This window comes from Ooceraea biroi, chromosome 2 (assembly GCF_003672135.1).
Source record: "Ooceraea biroi isolate clonal line C1 chromosome 2, Obir_v5.4, whole genome shotgun sequence".
NCBI classification, from domain to species: Eukaryota; Metazoa; Arthropoda; class Insecta; order Hymenoptera; family Formicidae; genus Ooceraea; species Ooceraea biroi.
In genome coordinates, this window is record NC_039507.1 from 8,968,436 (window position 1) to 8,988,558 (window position 20,123).

At 43.0% G+C, this 20,123-nt stretch overlaps 1 protein-coding gene across 4 annotated transcripts; it reads left to right on the top strand.

Annotated features, from left to right (window-relative positions):
• Window positions 1–1,699: 1,699 nt before the first annotated feature.
• On the top strand, window positions 1,700–19,913 carry LOC105276786. 4 transcript variants are annotated; one of them, XM_011334687.3, is made up of 13 exons: window positions 1,700–2,317; window positions 10,972–11,078; window positions 15,296–15,425; window positions 15,537–15,604; window positions 15,787–16,044; window positions 16,625–16,727; window positions 17,131–17,258; window positions 17,351–17,600; window positions 17,677–17,744; window positions 17,880–17,954; window positions 18,102–18,359; window positions 18,502–18,753; window positions 19,101–19,913. In XM_011334687.3, the coding sequence occupies exons 2-13, from the start codon at window positions 10,973–10,975 to the stop codon at window positions 19,229–19,231; spliced, it is 1,827 nt and encodes a 608-aa protein (XP_011332989.1). In that variant the 5' UTR covers window positions 1,700–2,317; window position 10,972; the 3' UTR covers window positions 19,232–19,913. The 4 variants fall into 4 exon arrangements, with proteins under 4 accessions (XP_011332989.1, XP_011332991.1, XP_011332990.1 ...); XM_011334689.3 differs by lacking the exon at window positions 1,700–2,317 and adding an exon at window positions 6,974–8,405; XM_011334688.2 differs by lacking the exon at window positions 1,700–2,317 and adding an exon at window positions 6,974–8,225.
• The last annotated feature ends 210 nt before the right edge of the window (window positions 19,914–20,123 follow it).

Below are 20,123 nucleotides of genomic sequence, written 5' to 3' on the forward strand. Positions count from 1 at the left end.
TGAGACGACTCCAGGATCGCCTTAAACTCAATAATGTATACCCGCAGACAAGGTGAGCCAATTCCCAATGCTTATTTATACTTTTTTTTTATTACTAATAAAAGCGTGCTGTTGACGTCAGTCGGTATACTGATAGTTCGATATATGTCAGCGCATGTATTAATTATCAGTATATTTAAAGGACTCGCTAACATGGTAATAATACTTGACTTTATTAAAATATTATATGAACGATTGTTTGGAGACGTTTAATAGCTTCTGATTTATTTAACGTTAAGCGCCAGTCGAGGTAACGCATTACCTGAGATGTGGAACTGGTCTGCTAATTTTAATTTTACATAAACTGCTGTTACTTGATACCAGAGTTAAAACTGTTTCCATCGCTTTCTGTCTCACGAATCTTAATATAATAATGTGAAAGGAATATCGCTATGGATTGAAGTACTTAATCAAATATTTAAAATTACGAGGAATTCAAACTCACTTTTTAAAACTCGACGTTTCAGAATCCGAAGGGACGCCTTTGCTAACGCCATCTTGAGCGCGCGCGATAAACTGCGACTTCGATATTCAAACGCGTCGATATTCGAGATGAAGAATCGTATCTTTACGATACTTCATTCCAATGTTAAGGGGATGCTGGAGCTGCTAGTGAACTTCTTCGCGATGGTGCTGCCATCGCACAATATTTGCACAATAAAATGTTTTTTTACAAAAATGTGGCAATTTGTACGCACAAAATCGCTGTTGAGCGGTGTTTGGACACAATTAAGGAATATGAGACTGCTTTTCGAAGTGACTTTAGAAGCGACATACAAGAGAATTCTGTGTTTTCCTTTAGGATTAAAGGTTAGAATACAGGAGAACACAGAATTCTCTTTTATGACGCTTCTAAAGTCACTTCGAAAAGCATCCTCATAATTCCTTAATTGTGTCCAAACATCACTCAACAGCGATTTTGTGCGTATAAATTGCCAAATTGTTGTAAAAAGCATTTTATTGTGCAAATATTGTGCGATGGCAGCACTATCGCGATGAAGTTCACTAGCAGCTCCAGCATCCCTTTAATGTGTCCTGTTAAGGGGAAGCTGGAGTTGCTAGTGAACTATTTTTTCACTATAGCGATGGTAATTGCAGTTTCGAAAATTCTCTTTATTGCTTGTGCAGAATAAAAAATCCTTTTCCACAAATGAAGTATAGATAGAAAGAAAGTCCGCTCTACAGGACTTTATATTCAAAATGGAAAAAAGTTAGAAAAGACAAATACAAGTTTTTAACTTTTTTCCATTTTGAATATAAAGTCCTGTAGAGCGGACTTTCTTTCTATCTATACTTCATTTGTGGAAAAGGATTTTTTATTCTGCACGAGCAATAAAGAGAATTTTCGAAACTGCAATTACCATCGCTATAGTGAAAAAATAGTTCACTAGCAGCTCCAGCATCCCCTTAAAACCGATCAGAAATCTTCAGTAGTAGCTTTAAACAGAATAAATCAATTTTTAAAAAAGCCGAGAAAACCATTTCTTTTATGATCATATCCTCAAAAGGATCATCAAACATTTTTGAAACGCAACTTTTGAAAAGGAGACTCGAAGCGCCGCCCATGGCTGGCGGAGGAACCGCGCGCAACTCGAGCGCCGCGCCATCCGGCGGTCGTACGAGCCACCCGTCTCCGCGCACGTCGCACGTCTCCGCCATTGTATCACCCTGCCTACCGCTGTGCGCCGCTACGGCTACGCCGCCGCCGTCGGAAGGACGACGACCACGAAGTCGACGACGACGACAACGACGACGTCGACGGCAGCGACGACGACGCACGGGCGTACCGCGGTGTCGTCGAGACCGAATCGGTTCGTCGTTCGCGCATCGAGATCGCCGGGATCGCGACAGGACGCGTCCGCCTGCTCGCTGGTGTCGCGAGTTCCCTCGGCTTCGTTACGCTCCCGTGCACCTCGGCGCCGTCGGGACGGCGGATACCTCGTCCGGAGGGCGGGAGCGAGGAACCGAGGAAGGTGGTGACGAGAGGAAGCGAGGGACCGCGAGAGGCGCCCTGGCCGCCGCGAAGGATCGGCCCGCACGGCGTTCCCTTCTGTCACTTCCTGCGAGCCGGGGCCGACGCGGGTCGCGCGTCGGCGGTGCTGCTGGTGGTGGCGGCGGCGTCGTCGTCTCGACCGTCGATGCCCCGTGCGCGACGCACCCCGGCCGGTGACGGTGCGACCGCGCTGCGCTGCGCTGCTCTACGGTGTTAGTGCACCATGCGATTGCTTCCCCGGGCTACCCGCTTCGCCACGGTGACCGGATACGAGACCGCGTGAAGGTTAGTGCAAGCTACCAACTTCGTACCAGTCGCGCCTCGTCCTCGCGCGGCCTGCGCGCCCACGGCAGGATTTCGATCGCCGCGAGACTGCACGCTCGATCCTGTCCAGGTTCTTCCTGTCCCGTTATTACGGGCCGTCGCGACGCTCGCGTCGATCGACCTCCGTAATCTGTAATCCTTGATCACTCTTCATCTCTTTTAGTAAATATTTTTTTGTTTTTGTTCTGTTTATTTGTTTCGTTTGGTTTTACTCAATCTCACAATTGTGGTGTGTACAATTTTGTTTTATTTGGATATTTTACGTGCCAACTATGAAGCGAGAGTGTAAGTGTATTCCAAAGCAAGAGAAAAGCAGAGAAGTTTGAGCGTTTAAATATGTAAAAAGGAGAATTTTTATTCTCGTCTTCTTGATTAAACTACGCGCAATCGCGGGATTCAAAGGTCGGATTGATTATCGTGATTTACTGTATTAATAATCTGGTATTGTTGATTTCATAATCCCGGTTGCAATCCAATTGGCAAGAGAAAGATTACGTAATCATTTTTATCCGTGATGCCATGTGCTCTTTTTTTTCTCTTGTAAATTTGATTAGGACACCGATAAAAACAAAGAGAATGTAGAATCAACCGCGCAGACGGACATGCCGGGCTCGGTGAGTTCACACGAACCACTATCACGTTAGATCTAATAGTCCTCGCTGTAGTAGGCGAAGAAAGACAGGATGCGATCCCCCGAAATGAATGCTAATCTAATCTTGATATGCGTCTGCTTTTAGTACCGCGAATCTAAAAATCCGAAGCTATCGTTGAGAAAAAAAAAGGTATCTTACAAACAGCTGTTATCGAATATTTCGTAAATAAAATGACATCGGACACAAAGTTTGAGACAGCGACTCGAGACAAAAGTTTGGTGCTGCTGGTTATAACGAGAAAGATACAGCAAATAAATCTCTCGCTTAAGTACGATTAATGACTCCATCCTTTTAAGCAGGCTTATGCTTTCCGTCTTGTGAATGAAACGAGTGTATCAGGTGTCTCCTATAGTCAGGACTTCCTACAGTTTGTTTTGCGGAGAGTACGCGATCAATTCGGAGTAGATTATTTCTTAACGCAGAAGCCGTTAGGCTTGTGAGCTAATGTTTTCTGGGTTAGAAGCAAGTAAATCTCCAAATTGTATAATTGAAAGGATAAAAAAATATATGTATAGATATATTAATTTTTATATATTAATATATATTTTTCCTATTACTATCAAATAGAATATACATCTTTAAGAAGTTTTATTATTTTATTATTTTGAGATATTATTACCGAGACATTTAATATCGAGAATTTATGGAAAAGGATGATGTTCAATCGAATTCTTATTAAGCAAAAAATGGTATTTAAGTACTCGAGAAAACAGAGAACGCGCGGAAAAAGAGAAAGAAAGGGAGAGAGAAGAAAAAGCTTATTGGAAAGCGCATTTATAGAGAACTGATAAAAAGAGCAAATTCAATTATTAATTCTGTTAATTAATAGCTCCGGTCTGTCCATCGACATTTCTTTCTGCACTTAAAATAGAACAAAACAAATACGCAATCACTTCGAATCAGATGGGCAAAAACGACGTTAAAGTGTAACTAAAAAGGGCAGACCTAATGTCCGGTAGATACAGGCGACCCATGGGGCTGATCAGCTGTATCGATCGCTTTGATTGGCTATTCAATCGGCCAGCGATATCCTCTTTCATTACATACAAATCCTGCATCGCACAATCGTAGCTATAATAAAGATACAGAGGAGAGATTAAAGGCTAACCAACGTCGGTGCAACCGGTTCGACTCTGCGGTTGCCTTTTGTCCCGTTCCCGGGTAGTAGCCGACGATTTTCCCTTGCCGACCTGTTCCTGAGTCATTCTAGGGGTACCCAGAGGTACCTGAGATCATCAAGCGTTCTCGTCCCGCGGCATCTCCTTTTTTATTTAATCGCTCCGCGCAACACCAATAAATTATGACAGAGTAATTCTCTAATGCAGGAGTAATTTACGGGATATATATATTATGGGAGCCTGTAGGCTTTGTCATCGTCCATGAGATGTAGCCAGTGTCACTACCCGAAGATTGGTAATAATATTAATAATGTTAATTACGTGCCCATAAAATATCATCGAAATGATACCGCCGAGTTGCTGTTTGCGATAACAGCGAAAAATTCAGTTCTTCTCTTAAAAGAGTGTATTTTTGTTAAAAATTTTTAAAAGATCTTGTTATCATGTTAGTTCGTTAATTGTTGCGATTGTTATTTAGTATTAAAATCATTTATTTGATTCAATTTAATTTATTTTAGATTAATATGTAGCTTTACATTAGAATCTCGATTAGCATTCATATTTGAATTGTTCAGTTAGTTAATTTACATCGCTGTTGTTTCGTTTCCATGAAAATGTTCGCATTTCGAAATGCGATTTAACGAAGTGTACCGACACGAGTAGCGCGTAAAATTTTGAATGTCGAAGGTCATCATCGATCACGCTCTAATTGGAACTTAATGCGCCCGTGACTCGGACGAGCATTTTGACGTGATAAATGATCGTCGCTACCATTGCTAACAGAGTAAACTCGATTCAGTACACTCTGTCTGTATCAGGCTAGTAATTGTGCGTACATAATGGCAGCGACCGCGCACAAAGCAATTTTAATAAAAGAATACCGTGTCCCAGTCCTTTTTCGGACAACACGAGTCAGTTATTTATGCGAACCAGTTGGTCTCCGTCATTGGACTGCGCAAGACCACCGGCTAAACGTCATGTTACTATCTGGTTTCGGGTAACGTAAATAGCCATGAATCGAGTCTCGCGATAAAAGCGACAGATGATATTCCACCTGAGATAATCGCGCGAGCGTCAAGAAATCGGAGCGATATTTATTTCGATATTTATTTTACTACGCTGCTTACTTATTCACCACCGAGAAATGTGTCAGCGACTTGGGGATCAATAACCGATCATATTCAAGATAAATACCAGTTCAGTGTGCATCGTTCCTCAAAGTAGACGGAGGATAGTTTGTGGCTCATGTATTTATTTTACGTCACAAAACGTGCTTTTCAAAGTCCTTTCGTCGCGTCATTGCCGTGAGTACTCTGGACGAGCGTGCATTAATTTCTCGCGTGATTCGGAGCGCCCTTCAGGTATGAAACGATACAAAATATTTAATTGTTTACACGTGGACAAGTAAAACGTAAAACGCCGTTGTCGGTATATTTCAAACATTCAATGACACAAAAGATAATGATGCAAAATATCCTCTATTTACGATTATTGCATACATTGACGTCGTTTTATTCTGAAACTGATCGAAAATTCATGCTTATGTTGTAATTTATTCGCTGATTCGTTTTTCCGCAAAAATGCGCACCGGGTTATCGCGGGTCACTGCGTTGACGTCTTCAGCTGAGGAAAATAGAATCCATTTCAGAAAACCTGTCGATCTATGTTGATGACGTATTATACATAAAATATACGTTCAAAAGAGTTGATTTCACCCTTCCGGAAAATAGATTGTCTATGTTGTTAACGTGAGCGCTCAGTTACGGCGAATAGTTTGAGTTGTACAACAATGGTTAGAGATTCGTCATCCCTTTCGGAATTGTAGTCCCCTACCTGTGATACGGGGTTCTCCCACCGCTATCGTATGTCGTTTCAGCCACAAACGTTAGAACAGACACGAATAACCAGTAGTTACGGAGAATTATTTAATATCGAAAAGACATTATTATAACGTTATAGGATCGCATCTTGCAAAACCTGAATAATGAAGATATAGAGGAAAGTCCCCGATTATGAGATACCATATCGATTTTGCTGAATGTAAGGAAATCTATAGGCAGAATTTAAAAATTTAATACGTTATCTTGAAGAGAATTTAACAAGCTTTAGGTTGATGAAATGAAAAATCTAATTTTAATATTATTTTTTCTGGAAATTAAAAAAATTTGGAAAAGAGCTTTACGCAGGATCGAGAAAGTGTGCTCCTAATATAAGATACCTCGAGAAATCGGTGTTAAAAGTGCAAAATACATCAGTATTGCAATTAAAAAACTTTATTAGATAGTTTTATAAAAATACTGCTGCCACAGTCTTCGCCAAATCTTCACGATTCCACTGTCGACGCATTCTCGTTTCTCTAACCTCCATAGTCAGATTCTATAAAAATTAAATACACAAAAATTCGTAATATAAATTCATATTAACTTTTCTTTAACCTTAAGTAGTATTTTCTTTCTTTTTATTACACTACATAATCTTCATATTTGAGCAATAATTATCTCATATTAAGAGTACCCTGAATATCTCATTATACGAGCCACACGCCTAGCGGTTCCGCGATCATGAAATCTAACCTCTACAATTAAGCAACTCAACAAATCGCGTATTTTCCTGTTACTACGATTCTACTCTATCATTGCATACTGAATTTATTGCCAACCATTTCTTTATTATATAATAAACAAGGTTTAAAGACTAACCTCAAGTTACTTTGACATGTTCACAATTTCACAAACCTTTTCTTGCAAAGGCTAAACGCAATAACGAACAATGAATTTTTCACTAAATACATTTTACACCAAGAGTAATAAGTTCATGGTGGAACTAACAGATAGTGCTCACTAGTTTAGCAGAAACCCCATTATCTCATATTAGGAGCATATCTCATAATAGGGGATTCTCCTCTATATTTCTATTTCTCTATCGCGATTTCAAGAATAAAAGCTTTATTCTCGGCGGAAAGTAAATTTATCATTTGTCAAGAGAATTCAGAGAAAACAATATTTAGGTCAATATTTGTTTTTATAAAATCCCAAATCAAGCCGAAAACATATTCACGAATAAAATCGAATAATTCAAATTGTCAGTCAAATTTCATGAAAAAACCTCTCCTTGTTTTAAATAAATCGCCCAATAAATAAGAAATTCATTTAAATCGTCTCGAGACAATATTTGTCATTGAACATCGAGTGCGACCGTTTTGTTCAATGGTATCTGAAAAATATTGACAAACCATCAAAAAATTGAAAAGCTGCAAGTCACAAAACGGCATCCGCGCGTTCAAACTCGGTAGATTCATTTTATTGAGTTGTAACATGTTCGTCCCATTTGTTTGTTAGTGTTTTTACCTCGGTTTTTACTAACGAATAGTTGTACAACCTACATCATTAAAAACACTAAAATAAACAAGACGAATAGACATATACAATCCAATATTTCATTACCAGGCTCATTAACATTTTACTACCATCCGCGCGATCGCGGCTGATTCTCACGAAATCGCGAAAGCCGTCGAACATCGATAAGTACGTGAAACACGATAAGTACGCGGGTGCGTGAAACACGCTGGTTCGAATATGGGCTATGGATATGGAACGACGACGACGAGTTCTGCGACATCCTCGAATGCCATCGTCCGGAGGCATCGCGCGCGTGCACACGTCCGCGCATCGTGACGAAGCGAAGCGATACACGTGTACTTCGTTAAATAATGCATCCGTCGTCTTTTCTGTCATTCACGTGGCGATACGTATACGTGGACGTACGTCGTCGCGCCTCCGCTGCCGCGGTAACCACCGGGATGACTTTTCCGTTCTATAGCCGCAATCGCCCCCGTCGCTACCAACTCGTTCCCATTCCGAGGTGATCGTCGCCGCCGGTGCGCTTCGCACGCTCGCACCGCGGTCTCGTCGCGAAGGCTAACGAGTTGCCTTTTTCTTCTGTTTTCGTACGGCCGAGCTGAATTCTCGCCCCGGGTGCCACGGCGAGAGCACATCCTCGCCGGGATAGATCCCCGTGCGTGCGTTTCCACTGCCTATCTCGATTACCCCATGGCGAGGTAGCGCGGTGCAGCCGACTCTCTCCTCTCCGACGAGCAAGGTAAATCCGCGATCGTTTGGTGGAAGGCGCGATCGGAAAGCAGAAAGCGGATATCGGCGCGGGGCCAGCTATACGCTTCGCCTTTTTGCGGGATTATTTTCTGCTCACCATCGTGCGTCGCTCTTTAGATTTCTTGTGGTACTGTGCGTACGTGTGTGCTTTCTTAAGAGTGTATCGCAGGTATGTGTGTTAGGATGATTAATCGAAAAATGTTTAAAGTCGTCAGTGACGCTACGCGATCGCGCTGGCTATATGGCAATTTAAAATCGTGCTTGTTCATCCTTCATCAGATCATCAGATTAAAGTGTTTCCTGTTTAGAGTGCATTCTTTTATAAAATCACGAGCGATTGTAGTGGCTGTGATAGCAATTTAAAATCGTACTTGTTCATCCTTCATCAGATCATCAGATTAAAAGAAATTTTATCAGATTAAAGTGTTTCCTGTTTAGAGTGCATTCTTTTATAAAATCACGGAGCGATTGTATGAAAAACTTCATTTTCAGTTTACTAATGTAATACGTGATAGTCTGAACTATAAAAGAGAAGGATTTTGTACAGCCATTCTAAATTAAGTATTTCCGCTTTGAAATATGAATTGTCGTATTCAAGATCTCTCGTTTCTCAATAAAAATGTAATTGTTTGGTTAGGAAGGAAAACGTTTTCCTTCTAATGACAAAATTCCGAGCGACACATTCCCTCAGAGATATCGTCGTGTCTAATTTTGAGCACATGTTGCATATCTTATCCGAACAAAGAAGATGAAAAGAAAAAGGCAATGAATTGATTATTAAATTAATAGACGATGTCATCATGATCATACTGCTGATATCTTTTCTAAAGACGTTAAATTAATACAGTCAAGTATATTATTTCCTTCACGAGACTTTTTATACGATGGCAGAACATGGGAGGCTTTAATCTGCAAGTCACGGAACAGGATTAATTGTACCCTGTCGCAACGTATTGATTTTATCGAGCGGGTGATTAAGTTTCGATACCCACAAACATATAGCGTGACGTAGTCAGCTTTGCTGGCGACTAACATAAGGGAGATTTCCCAATCTATGGAATGAGAACTATTGCATGAGGAAACGTTGGTCATACACCTATACATCCGTCCCTTTAACTCCAAGTCATAGAGAGAGAGAGAGAGAGAAGGAAAGAAAGAGATTAGTCGTTCCCTTTTCTCGAGGTATTGATTTTATCGAGCAAATGATTCATTTACCATTACCGTGACGTAACACGTTGCAGTCATATTTTCCCCGTGTCGAGATGTCGGCATTCCTACCGCGATTTTTAACTGTGATGTCATTTCCTCCGAGCTAAGAGCGCAAATATTTTACAACGGATTTCGGTTTGTAAGAACCCGGGCGGCATTAGCTGTCCTTATTTCACATTGACATTGATTGAATCAAGCGAATCATATTTCTCAGTAAATTTAATAAAAGTGGATTAAGTATGACGGAGTAGAAATAATAGTCGCGCTGCGATGGAATCGCAACACATTGCTGCGATTAATATCAAATCGAGTTAAATAACAAGCAATTTAATCATTTTCTTTTTTCTTTATTTATTTTTTTATTTGTTTTGGGTTAAATAAATTTACTTATCCGTTTTTCTTATTTGCCTCTCGAGTTAATTATCTCACTTTGCACTTTTGTGTATTCTTTTCGATCTACTTATTTAATCCAACTCTTTATTTCGACGTAAAAGGAATTTACGTCGAATTATATGTTATATGCTATAACTTTATTATAGAATATTATATTATCGAATTTCCATTAATACTCCATTTAATTAATTTAATAATGAACACACATGCATTGCAGTATTGCCACAAATTATTAATGCCTTTTCAATATACAATTTTATATATTATCTTTCGTATTGTCTTTTGCCTAAAGCACTCTTGCGTCGGGGTAAATAAACCAGCTCATCTACTTATCTTATCTATCTATACATTACTTTATCCATCATCTTTTTCCATCCCCACTATACATGGCTTTATCGTCGAAGGACACGTGGTTCGTGCTACTTTATGCTACTTACGTACCGATCTACTTTTAATGTTCGCGCGATGTCACTCACGTTTACTACCTCGTCGAGGTACGATCATTTATTTTTTCACATACATCTCTCTTTTTGACAATATTTTATTAATATATAAACTGTATTTTATTATTGCTGCATATATTTTTACGCTGACTTTCATACTTTATAAGCGTCGCGTAGAAACAAATTCAACGGTATTATTGATTAACTCGACACAAAGAGATGTGTGCAAATATAAAAATATATATAAAAAAAGATAATACTATGGTTTAATCTCGTATTATTTCGAAATGGTTACATTTATTGAGAAAATCCATAATGCACTTTGCTAATTGCATTCTATATTCTATATTTGTTTACCGGTCATTCGGTTAATAAACTGTATAACGTTATATGGCAATGATGTTATACACAAGATGACAGCGAATTGTTTGAGTTTCATTTAAGTGCATTGATATGAAACAGCGAATACATCGGATACATAGTCCGCGGCTCAAACGCGCAAGATATTGATTCTGCAAGAATGTTGCGTTAATGGATTTTCAATTATATATGTCTCATGACTTCTGACTATCAAGAAATAAGATGTCTCACTGAATCTTCCCGTTCTCTCTCTCCCTCTCTCTCCGAAGTTCGCAATGAAGCGTGTAATATCTTAACGCAGTTTAATGAAAATATGCGTGTATTTTCCAGGATGCAGGAACCGGCATTCCCGCGCCGAAAAGGGATCGTCGCCCCAGTGCCGGTGTCGGTGTTGGTGCTGCTGATACTACGATTGGTCGATTTACCCTCCACAAACGGTGAGTCACCTTACACGAACATTTTCTCTCTCCATCTCTCTTCGGTTCTCCGCGCGCGCGGGCGGACGTGTCCGCCGTGTGCAAATATATGCCCACCGACGTCTTCGATAATGCGCGAACAATGAGGGAACAGCAAATAATTACGTGTATTCGTCTGTAAGCGCGCCCTTGAACGCCACTTTACGAGCCATCCTCGTTTCACCCGCCGCGGTCGGTGCCGTGCAATGTTTGCCGTCACTTTGAGGAACATTAAAGGCCTTTAAGCCCGGTTGTTAAGCGCAAATGTTACCGCGCGCAATCGCCGAGCCGGTGCAACGTCATGGAGCGTCGATCTTTCACGTCGCCGTCCTCAGGACCGCGCTATCGTGCAATGGCATCTACAATCTCGCTGGATGCATTCTTTTCGAGTTACGTGTACGTGTCGGAGGGGAGATCGAGATATACGAAACTGGAAATTTTGCGGTATTTGCCGAGACTATTTGCACGGTGACGCGCTAAATCGGAAAGTCAGAACTGATCTCGGAAACTCGATCGTTTATTACCTCTATTTATCGCTTTTCCGGCACACGACAGATATGGAATAATAATTATTGCAATCTTTCGTTATTCTGTTGGCGCACAAATATTACTACAAATCCTCGATTTCCGCGAGTATTCAGAAATAAATCCGCACTTCGGCGAACAGGATTGTTTCCCGCTTGGAAATTGCAATCACTGTTTTAGTTCACGTTTCCGGTATGATAATTTTCCATGCGGTTTCCTGTAAATCGAACAACGTGCATGCGAATATAAGCGCACTTTACATTTACAGGGAACTCGCGGCAAAAATTAAAACCGATCTAAAATTGGTCGGAGAAACAAGCATCTTTTCATCTGCACCTTCCGAAAGAGTAACGCGCCGGAAAACGCCTTCTCTTAACGAGCCGAGCAGCTCGAAAGTTATTCGCGGCTCGACACTTTTGTTAAAAGATCATCCCGCTTTCAGAAATATTGCTTCTTAACGCCTAGTACTCCGTACAAAAAGAAGGCACTGAAACGTGGACTCGGGGACATCCCCGTTTCCGCTAGAAGGTCCATTCGTCGTGTTTCCCCCTTCTCACCCCCCCCTCCCGCGTCCTCCGAGTTAAGTCGTTCCCTTTACGTCGTTTCCTCGTGTCTCACGCGGTCTCCGTCCGTATCGGCTTCTCTTACGCGCGCTGCTCGCGCGCTCGTTAGCTCGTTAACGAGTGTCCTCTCCCCCGTACCTCACGGGCTCGCACCCTGCGCGCGGGCCCCTCTCGAAAAAGAGCTGTTAACCGCTCGCGCGACGAGGCGCAAGACGCGCGCAAAACCATCGTCGCCGCCTGTCGAGCGGCTGTCCGCGCGTCCGCGGTATCTGTCGCCGCTTCCTCGGAAGAAGAGGAGCGCGACAACGAGGGAGCAGGAGAGAGACGGGGAAAGAGAGGAACGACAGAGGGCGGAGATGCACCCTCCTCCCCTCTCCGGCCGGTCGCGTCAAGATAAATGATGTTCCTTCGACGAAAGATGCGTGTCTAAAACGGTCCACGCTCTCGCTTCCTCTCGCTCTGCCTCCTTGGAACGTCTCTGCTCGCGTTCCACGTTGCTGGCTGCACGTGCGTGCGGCATCCAATATATAAGGTGTACCTATAGACCTATCGAGTTTTCCATTTTCTGTAGAGTTAATTTTTCTGAACTGTATTGAGAAGGGATCTCTGTGGATCTCGATCGAGTTGCACGCGGATGCCGATGCTGAGACTGATCGAAGGTGCAGGAGCCTCGCGTTCTCACGAATGAAATCGGAAAGCCGCGCAACGCGAGCGGCTTTGCTCGTTCGTGCTCGCACGACGAAGCGTCGCCTCGCCGACTGGCGTTTAAATAGTTCAGAGCCCTAATTAGGGATGATCAACGTCGGCTGTTACGAGCGATCGCCTGCCACGCGAAATTTCCCCCTCGGGGGAAACAGCGACTCCATTTTCACCCGTCATTAATATTAAGGCATGGTATATCGGTTCTGGGACACCCTGTAGACGCTGTCGCGTGTGTATCCCATTTCCCTTTGCGCCCACACCCCTCCCCACCCCCCCCCTGGTCCCGTTCCACCACCCTCCACACCCCGGCTATTTCTGACGTACCGCCACCGTCCGCGCCGCCAGGCAAGAGGCAACCCACCCCGAAATGTAACGCGCGTTCGATCGAACGCGCTAAACATCGCGCGCCGGTAAATACACGCACCGTGCGTTTGGATCCTTCTGGGCACCCACCCTTAGCTGAGGGCGTTTATCGCCGACCTCGGGGAGAGACCGCGCGCGCGACGGTCCTCTAGATCCATATTTTATACGGGCTCGAACGGATACCGTCGACGATGCTTCCATTCCTTAAAATAGATAGTTGATTGCTTTATGAAAGTCGGCTTGATGTCGTGCCTCGTATTTATACGTCACGTTTGAAGCTAGACGTGGCCGTTCGATCCCCCGATCCGATTCGGGATAATGCTGAGCGTAATTCTCACGCGAAGCGAGAAGTACCCGGTATCATTTCGATGATAATTTATATGTTATTACGTTTCGAAATGTGTAGTTCATTGTATTACAGCAGAGTTATATATCATGATGTTCGTACAATGTCTTGTCTTTTCAATTTCGCGAATTATGACGATAATAATATCGTCAATAATCTTTAGATCTTCTTACTAAGTATTTCTTCGTGATTAAATCAAGAACTTCTTCCGCATGTATCTCCGTGTGTTCTTCATAATCTGCTCATAATGCTCTTCATTGCGACTAACGCAGATTATCTGCATTTATCACGTTGCTGTGACTCACTAAACGCGCTGGTTGTTTCGGCAAAACGCGCCGTGGAAAATAACAAAAGCCGTTTTTACAGTGGGACGCATCTGGCGAAGTAGCCCTAACAGATTAAAGCGCTTAAAGAGCTTAATGATACTCCTTCACTATTTGGATCCCTGAGAACGCGGCCGCTCGATCATCCTGGACGCGCCTCTATCAGCTTCGCTTATTCGCTCCACGCGTCTGCAAACTTTCGCTAGAGCTCGCTCCTCTGTCTGGCAACTTTTCAGTGCTAGAGCTCGCTAAATAGCATCGCTCGTGGCTGCTCGGACCAAGATAAACAGGCCGACGAAGATAGCTGAGGAAATGACGGACATGACACACCCCGCGCGTCGTAGTCGTTAATTTTCTTTTTTCCTCCAACTTGCGCATTCCACGCATCGTTCGTCGCTTCGCCACGTACACGCGACACGACTCGGTCGCCTAAGTCCCATTTCTTCATCCTGGCTCTCACGCCTCGGCCGCAGCAATCGTGTATTGGACCCGATAGCAATTTTCTAATCGTCCACTCCTCTTAATGAAAGCTCCGTCCGCGCGGAGCCTCTTAATTCTCCCAATCAAGCGGTCCTTCGTCTCTTTGGCTACTTCACCTGGGCGAACGTAAGCTGGAGGACAGAGGAAATGATTTGTCCCTCGCTGAAGAAGGATCATGATTCGAATCATGACACGGAGTGTGCGGCTATTTATAATCTGCCTCGTGAGAAATAAAACGAAATATAATGCGACTCGTTGAGATTAGAATTTTGGCTCTTTTTGTTGTATGACAGCTCAGAAGTACATTTATAACTTTGATGTATGATGTATGAAATAATATATAAGATTTGCATGATATGCATGATAAAGCTTAATGTAGAATCAAATAATTAGCTCAAGACACCAGTGATTAAAATCATGAAAATCCTTATTTATTGACGAGCAAAACTGGTGGAAAACAAATATTGTTTGTAGAAAGTGACAGTTTTGACACTTGAAAAGGACCCAAATTCGAGGTCGAAACGTCGTGTCGAAAGCAATATCGTCGTCGTCGAAAACAATATTTATTTTCCAGTTTTGGTCGTCAATAAATAAGGATTTGAATGTAGAATGTTTATCTTTATATTTTCTCATGTTTGATTAATTAATTCTCGATTGTAATTTAATGCAGTTTTATAGTTCGTGATTCAGTTACAAAGACGTATCGCGTTCATGCTTGAAATATCTCTTGAGAGTCGCGCTAAGAAGTTTCCTTAGCGAGGAAGAATTTGATTTACCAAAGAATCTGTCGCAGCGAAGTTATGAGAGCAATCGATGTTCTATCAGTCCTCTATTTGTTTAATTTATTACCGCGATTAAAGAGCGAAGCGTACTAACGTGAGTTTTCTCACGTTTCAGGATCCTGTGAGTTTCCATCGAGCTGGACGGGAGAATGGTACCAATATGGCAAGCCCGTATTCAGCATAAATACGACAGTTCTGGGGGATAGAGTATGCATCGAGAGGACGGACGACAAATACGTCGTATAGTAAGTATCCATTCGATCGACTAATCATGCTCAAAGATTGAGGAGACCGTTGTATCATCACAATCATTTTTAGTCTGCAATTCACAATGGAAATCTAATTTGTAATTTCAGCGGCGACAACTGTTACCACTGCATGATCATCAACGGACGACATGAGAACGTCATACAATATCGTGAAGGTACGTTCATCGCTTAAATTCTTCATCACTAAATAGTTAGATTTATAAATAAAAAATAAATCCTTCAAATTATTATTTTAATATTGTTAGATTGAAATTAATTAAAATTTTTTAAATATATTCATAAATATTACTAAATAAAAGTTAATTCGTATTTTTATACCGTGCGTTCTCGCCACTAGGTTGGTGCAGCACGGACCGAACGAGTCTGGAGGAGACATGTGGTTCGATCACGTCGGATGACATGCTGTTCTCAATGTTCCGCATGAACACGAAGCCGATACCCTGCCCGTTCAGCGGGGCATCGTTCACGTTCACGTACAATCGGGGTTACGGCGAGTGCGCGATGCCCATAAGCCTCGCGGAGAAGTGTACCGACGAGAGCAAGCTGCTCCTCAAATACCAGGCCTGTCCGGACGTCGAGGGGACCGAGAGTAACAGTACGTTGCGAATCGCCGTGAAAGTATTGTCCACCTCGGAACGACTTAATTCACCGGCGCTTGATACGTTACGTCGTAGCTCCTTACAGCGCGTGTCATAAAACATTCTGACGGGCGGCTTTTGCGCGAGCAACTTTCGCAATTAATATCGCGCCTGTCCAGAGCTCAATAGAAGCGAGAGTAACACTACGTTTATCGTTGTACCGGTGACAGGACAGTCCGGCAGGACAGTCTCGATTTATTCTGGCCGGTAACGTTTCTGTGTAGTTCAACTGGAAACTTTAACGTCATTTCGGGGCGGACAATATGCGAACGATGTTATTTCTATAATTATTCTATCCGGAATTTAATGAAATTTAAATGCATTCAGTATATTTGGAATATATAGAGTAAAATTTATATTTATATTTAAGTTATAATTATATATATAGAGTTATAAAATATAGAGAATTAAATTACATAGAATATATAAATAGTAGAATCGCTGAAATTTGCTTCCTTTAAATATGTACGTTCAAAGTTAATTCTAAATTGCGTTTTAAAGTAGTCCTTGTGTTTCATGAAGAATTCTGTTTTGCAGCCGAGGAGCTACAGTGTCTTGCCAATTGGAACGACGGTCGGAACAAGTATCTGGTGGGAACTTTGAAGGGGAGGAGCGCTCTGGCCAACGACAAGACTTACAGGTGAAGCATGCCGCTTTAATTGCACGCGACATATTTATTCCGACTTATGGGCGTCGACCTCCTTTGCTCTTACGCGATTTTGTCGCAGCATGCTTGCAATGCGCGCGCCAAGCTGCTTATTCCGAGGTGCGTCACACCTGTACGCCAGATGTTTACGCGCCCTGCGGTTTCCAGCATGTCGCGTTCTATAAAAAGGCTACGCAGTCGGCAAGGTGAAAAGATGGTTAATCGCTCATTTGTCATCTTTCACGTGGCCGTTATTACATGGTTTTTTTTATTAACTCCATGAAGCGTATACATAAGAATGTACGATAATGGAAGTATTATATAACCGACGAACGAGTATCGATGTGATTCCTGAGGAATCTGAGATCATTGTCAAATTTCGCTTCGTTACCGATAGGTGTTTCCTGTACGAAGAGAAGCCCCACCATCAAGGAAAGATTTACCTGCTCGCTCAGTCCGGCGACCCGACTTGCAACGGCCTGACCACCGTCTCCGAGGGTTCGCCCACCATAAAGCTCACAAAAGGTGTGTGCGTGTGCGACGAAACGAGGCTTAAAATCGTTTTCAAAATCGATGAATATTTTTGAAACACGCTCCTTGCGCTTTTCTGCCGGCAGTCGACAAAGAGCACAGCAGATGCAAGTATCCGACCTGGGTAACTCAGCATCACGACTGGCACTCCCTCGACGGCACGAAGGATTATCACTTCACGAACAAGAACGCCACGTTGAAGGTGAAGGCACAAGCGCAGGACGGCGAGACCGTCCACGAGGAGAAGATCGTTTGTCACAACCTGGAGAAGCTGTATCCGAACGACAACATGCAGGGGAATAAAGTGAAACTGGTCGCTCATGTCACCAGCGGCTGGTAAGCAAAGTATCCGGGGCGGTTTCGCCTCGCTGTCACTTGAATCCATTCTTACTTTCCATTGCATTGATTGCAGCGACATCGGTTACGTCTGCATGATATTCCACAGAAGGGACAGCCATATCATCGAGATACAGCAGTCAGGTGAGCACGTTTCACCACGACGCCGCGTGAAAAATTGACCGCGCAACGCGACGCGATACGCTAACCGTTTTCCTTTCAAACTCTTAAAATTTTCTTTAAAATTTTCTGAAGCGTCTTTTTGCTTTTTTGATGCAGGTCAAAAGGCGATTATGCCAGACGAGGCGTGTTCCATCTCGGATCCTTCGACGATGCCGCACACGACCCTAATAAGTAAGTGCTAATCCATGTTGCGTCGTCGCTCATAAATATTGATACAGGAAACTTACGTACCGCGCTGGATGGTATCACGCGGCTTAACGGGCGGTGGGCGAGCAGCAGCAAAACGTATGCAAATCGCGCTTATTTTCCGTATTGCAGCCACGTCGTTCTTGCATCAAAGACGGTGTCCTAATCCGGGACGGTACCAGATCCTGGATTTCGCTCCGGCGCACGCGTTATCGGCCGCTACGTCGAGACGACATCGACGTAGCGAGCAATCGAGGACGACCAAGAGGCGGCCTTGGCAGGACAATGCCGAGGACGAGGAGTGCAGGAACACGGATATTCAAGTGGGCTGCACGTCGTCCGAACAAAGCGAGATGATAATCGCCAACACGTGCGAGAACGAGGAGATAGGTAAGCGCCACACGCGAACTCGCGCGATTACACTTTATGATTTATGAGAGAAGAGAATATGAGAATATCTGTGTATGAAAATATAGAATACGATTTGTGAGAACGTATCTAAAGAGACTAATCGATAAATGTATTTCGGCAGCGTATTTTTGTCACGGCAGCTGGGAGGAGAAAGGCGTATGGTATACTATAGCATCGCTACGTAATCCAGAAGTACCGGTTGGTACGGGAGAGACGTTCTGTTTCTCCATGCGCCTCGAAGGCGCGAGGGATAGAACGTTGACAAGGGGCGGCAGACAGAAGCAACAGGAACAAGAGTTGTGGCTGTCGAGGCCGTCGCGTACTTGTCAGAGAGAAGCCAAGGATGAGTGGACGTATAGATTGTCGAATCAAGGTAATGGGAAGATTCTCGTTATTACGATTGAAAGCCTGTTATTGAGAGAGCAATCGGAAAAATTGCGGCGAGTTTTCTGAAAATTGCCGGCTCCTAAGGAAATCATTTTCGATAAAATCATCTGCGAGAATCGATCAGACGACGTATGGCGGCACTGAGAAAATAGCCGGAGAATCGAAAATCAAAATTATTGACGCGGCTAATATCGAGAAGTGGCAAAATAATTCAAGCGCTTTACCAAAGCCTAATTGATGATGTATTATATATTAACATTATAGCTAAGGTTTAAATGCAAACGTGCCGGATTAAGCTCAGTATAAATATTCAACGTTTGCATTGTGTTACAGGAGTGTGCGAAGACTTAACGAAGGCAGCTTCGAGCGCGGCGTCTACCACATTACCGTCGCAGCTCCTGTTTACCTTAAGCGTAGCAGCGTACGCCGCTATTAATACGCTATGCGCATTACTCTCGAGATGATCTGCAGCTATTATGTAAGGGAAGTCGGGGGACACTGTAATTTCCAGCACGAATTCTCAGGTATCGCGTGTTACTGGAAGTGTATATAGCTCACACACATACATACATAACACACATACTCGTACGCACACGGTAATCTGATGGCTGCCGATCGATCGACGAGCTGTCGATGTGCAAGAACGACGTGGGAAGCGTGCAGCTTAACGGCCATTATCGACAATATTATAATTTCCGTTCCGTTGAAGCAGCAGCCTAATTACGCGAATCGGCGATTACGATTGTTTCCAATCGGAGGCGGAGTGGTCTGCCCACCTCGCGCGAGCAATTATTATACAGTTATTTCTTACGACGTTTATTACTTTCGCAACGACTTATCGTCGCACTGGAACTTTGCGTTCCGAACGTGCGACCAAGCTCTACGTAGATCACCGGTGTCTCCGATACATTGCCTGCATTGCGTATCGTTAGTTTTGTGTAATTATACTGAATTGTTGACTGATCATAACGGATTACGATGTTTCCGTTGCGCAAATAATTTCGCGAATCAACGGGGAATCGGGAAATCATAGCCGGGACTAGGCAAGCTACAAATATGTATTCCAAATACAAAAATCTCTCTTTGAAAAATATATTTCGAACGCTGAGACACTCTTGGGAAAATTTGCTTAAAAATAAAAAACAAGAGATGGCATTTCACATGTTAGATATTCTTAGCATAGAATAGACGCGCGTGTATTTGGAATACTGCTTAGTCCTGATGATGCTCTTGAGATCACGAAGGTGTGTAGTTTACGCGACAGTCTCGCATCACGACCATTTCTGAACATCTAAACTCGAAGACTCACTGTACATTCTTAAGTATTACGGCGCTACACTGTAAATAGACCAGAGT

Bases quoted from the DNA above. Each gene is read 5' to 3' on its own strand.
- LOC105276786 (XM_020030858.2), top strand. From the start codon at position 10,838: ATGACTTCTGACTATCAAGAAATAAGATGTCTCACTGAATCTTCCCGT. The intron at 17,745-17,879 runs GTGAGCACGTTT...TTTTTGATGCAG, and splicing joins CATCGAGATACAGCAGTCAG to GTCAAAAGGCGATTATGCCA. The intron at 18,360-18,501 runs GTAAGCGCCACA...GTATTTCGGCAG, and splicing joins GTGCGAGAACGAGGAGATAG to CGTATTTTTGTCACGGCAGC.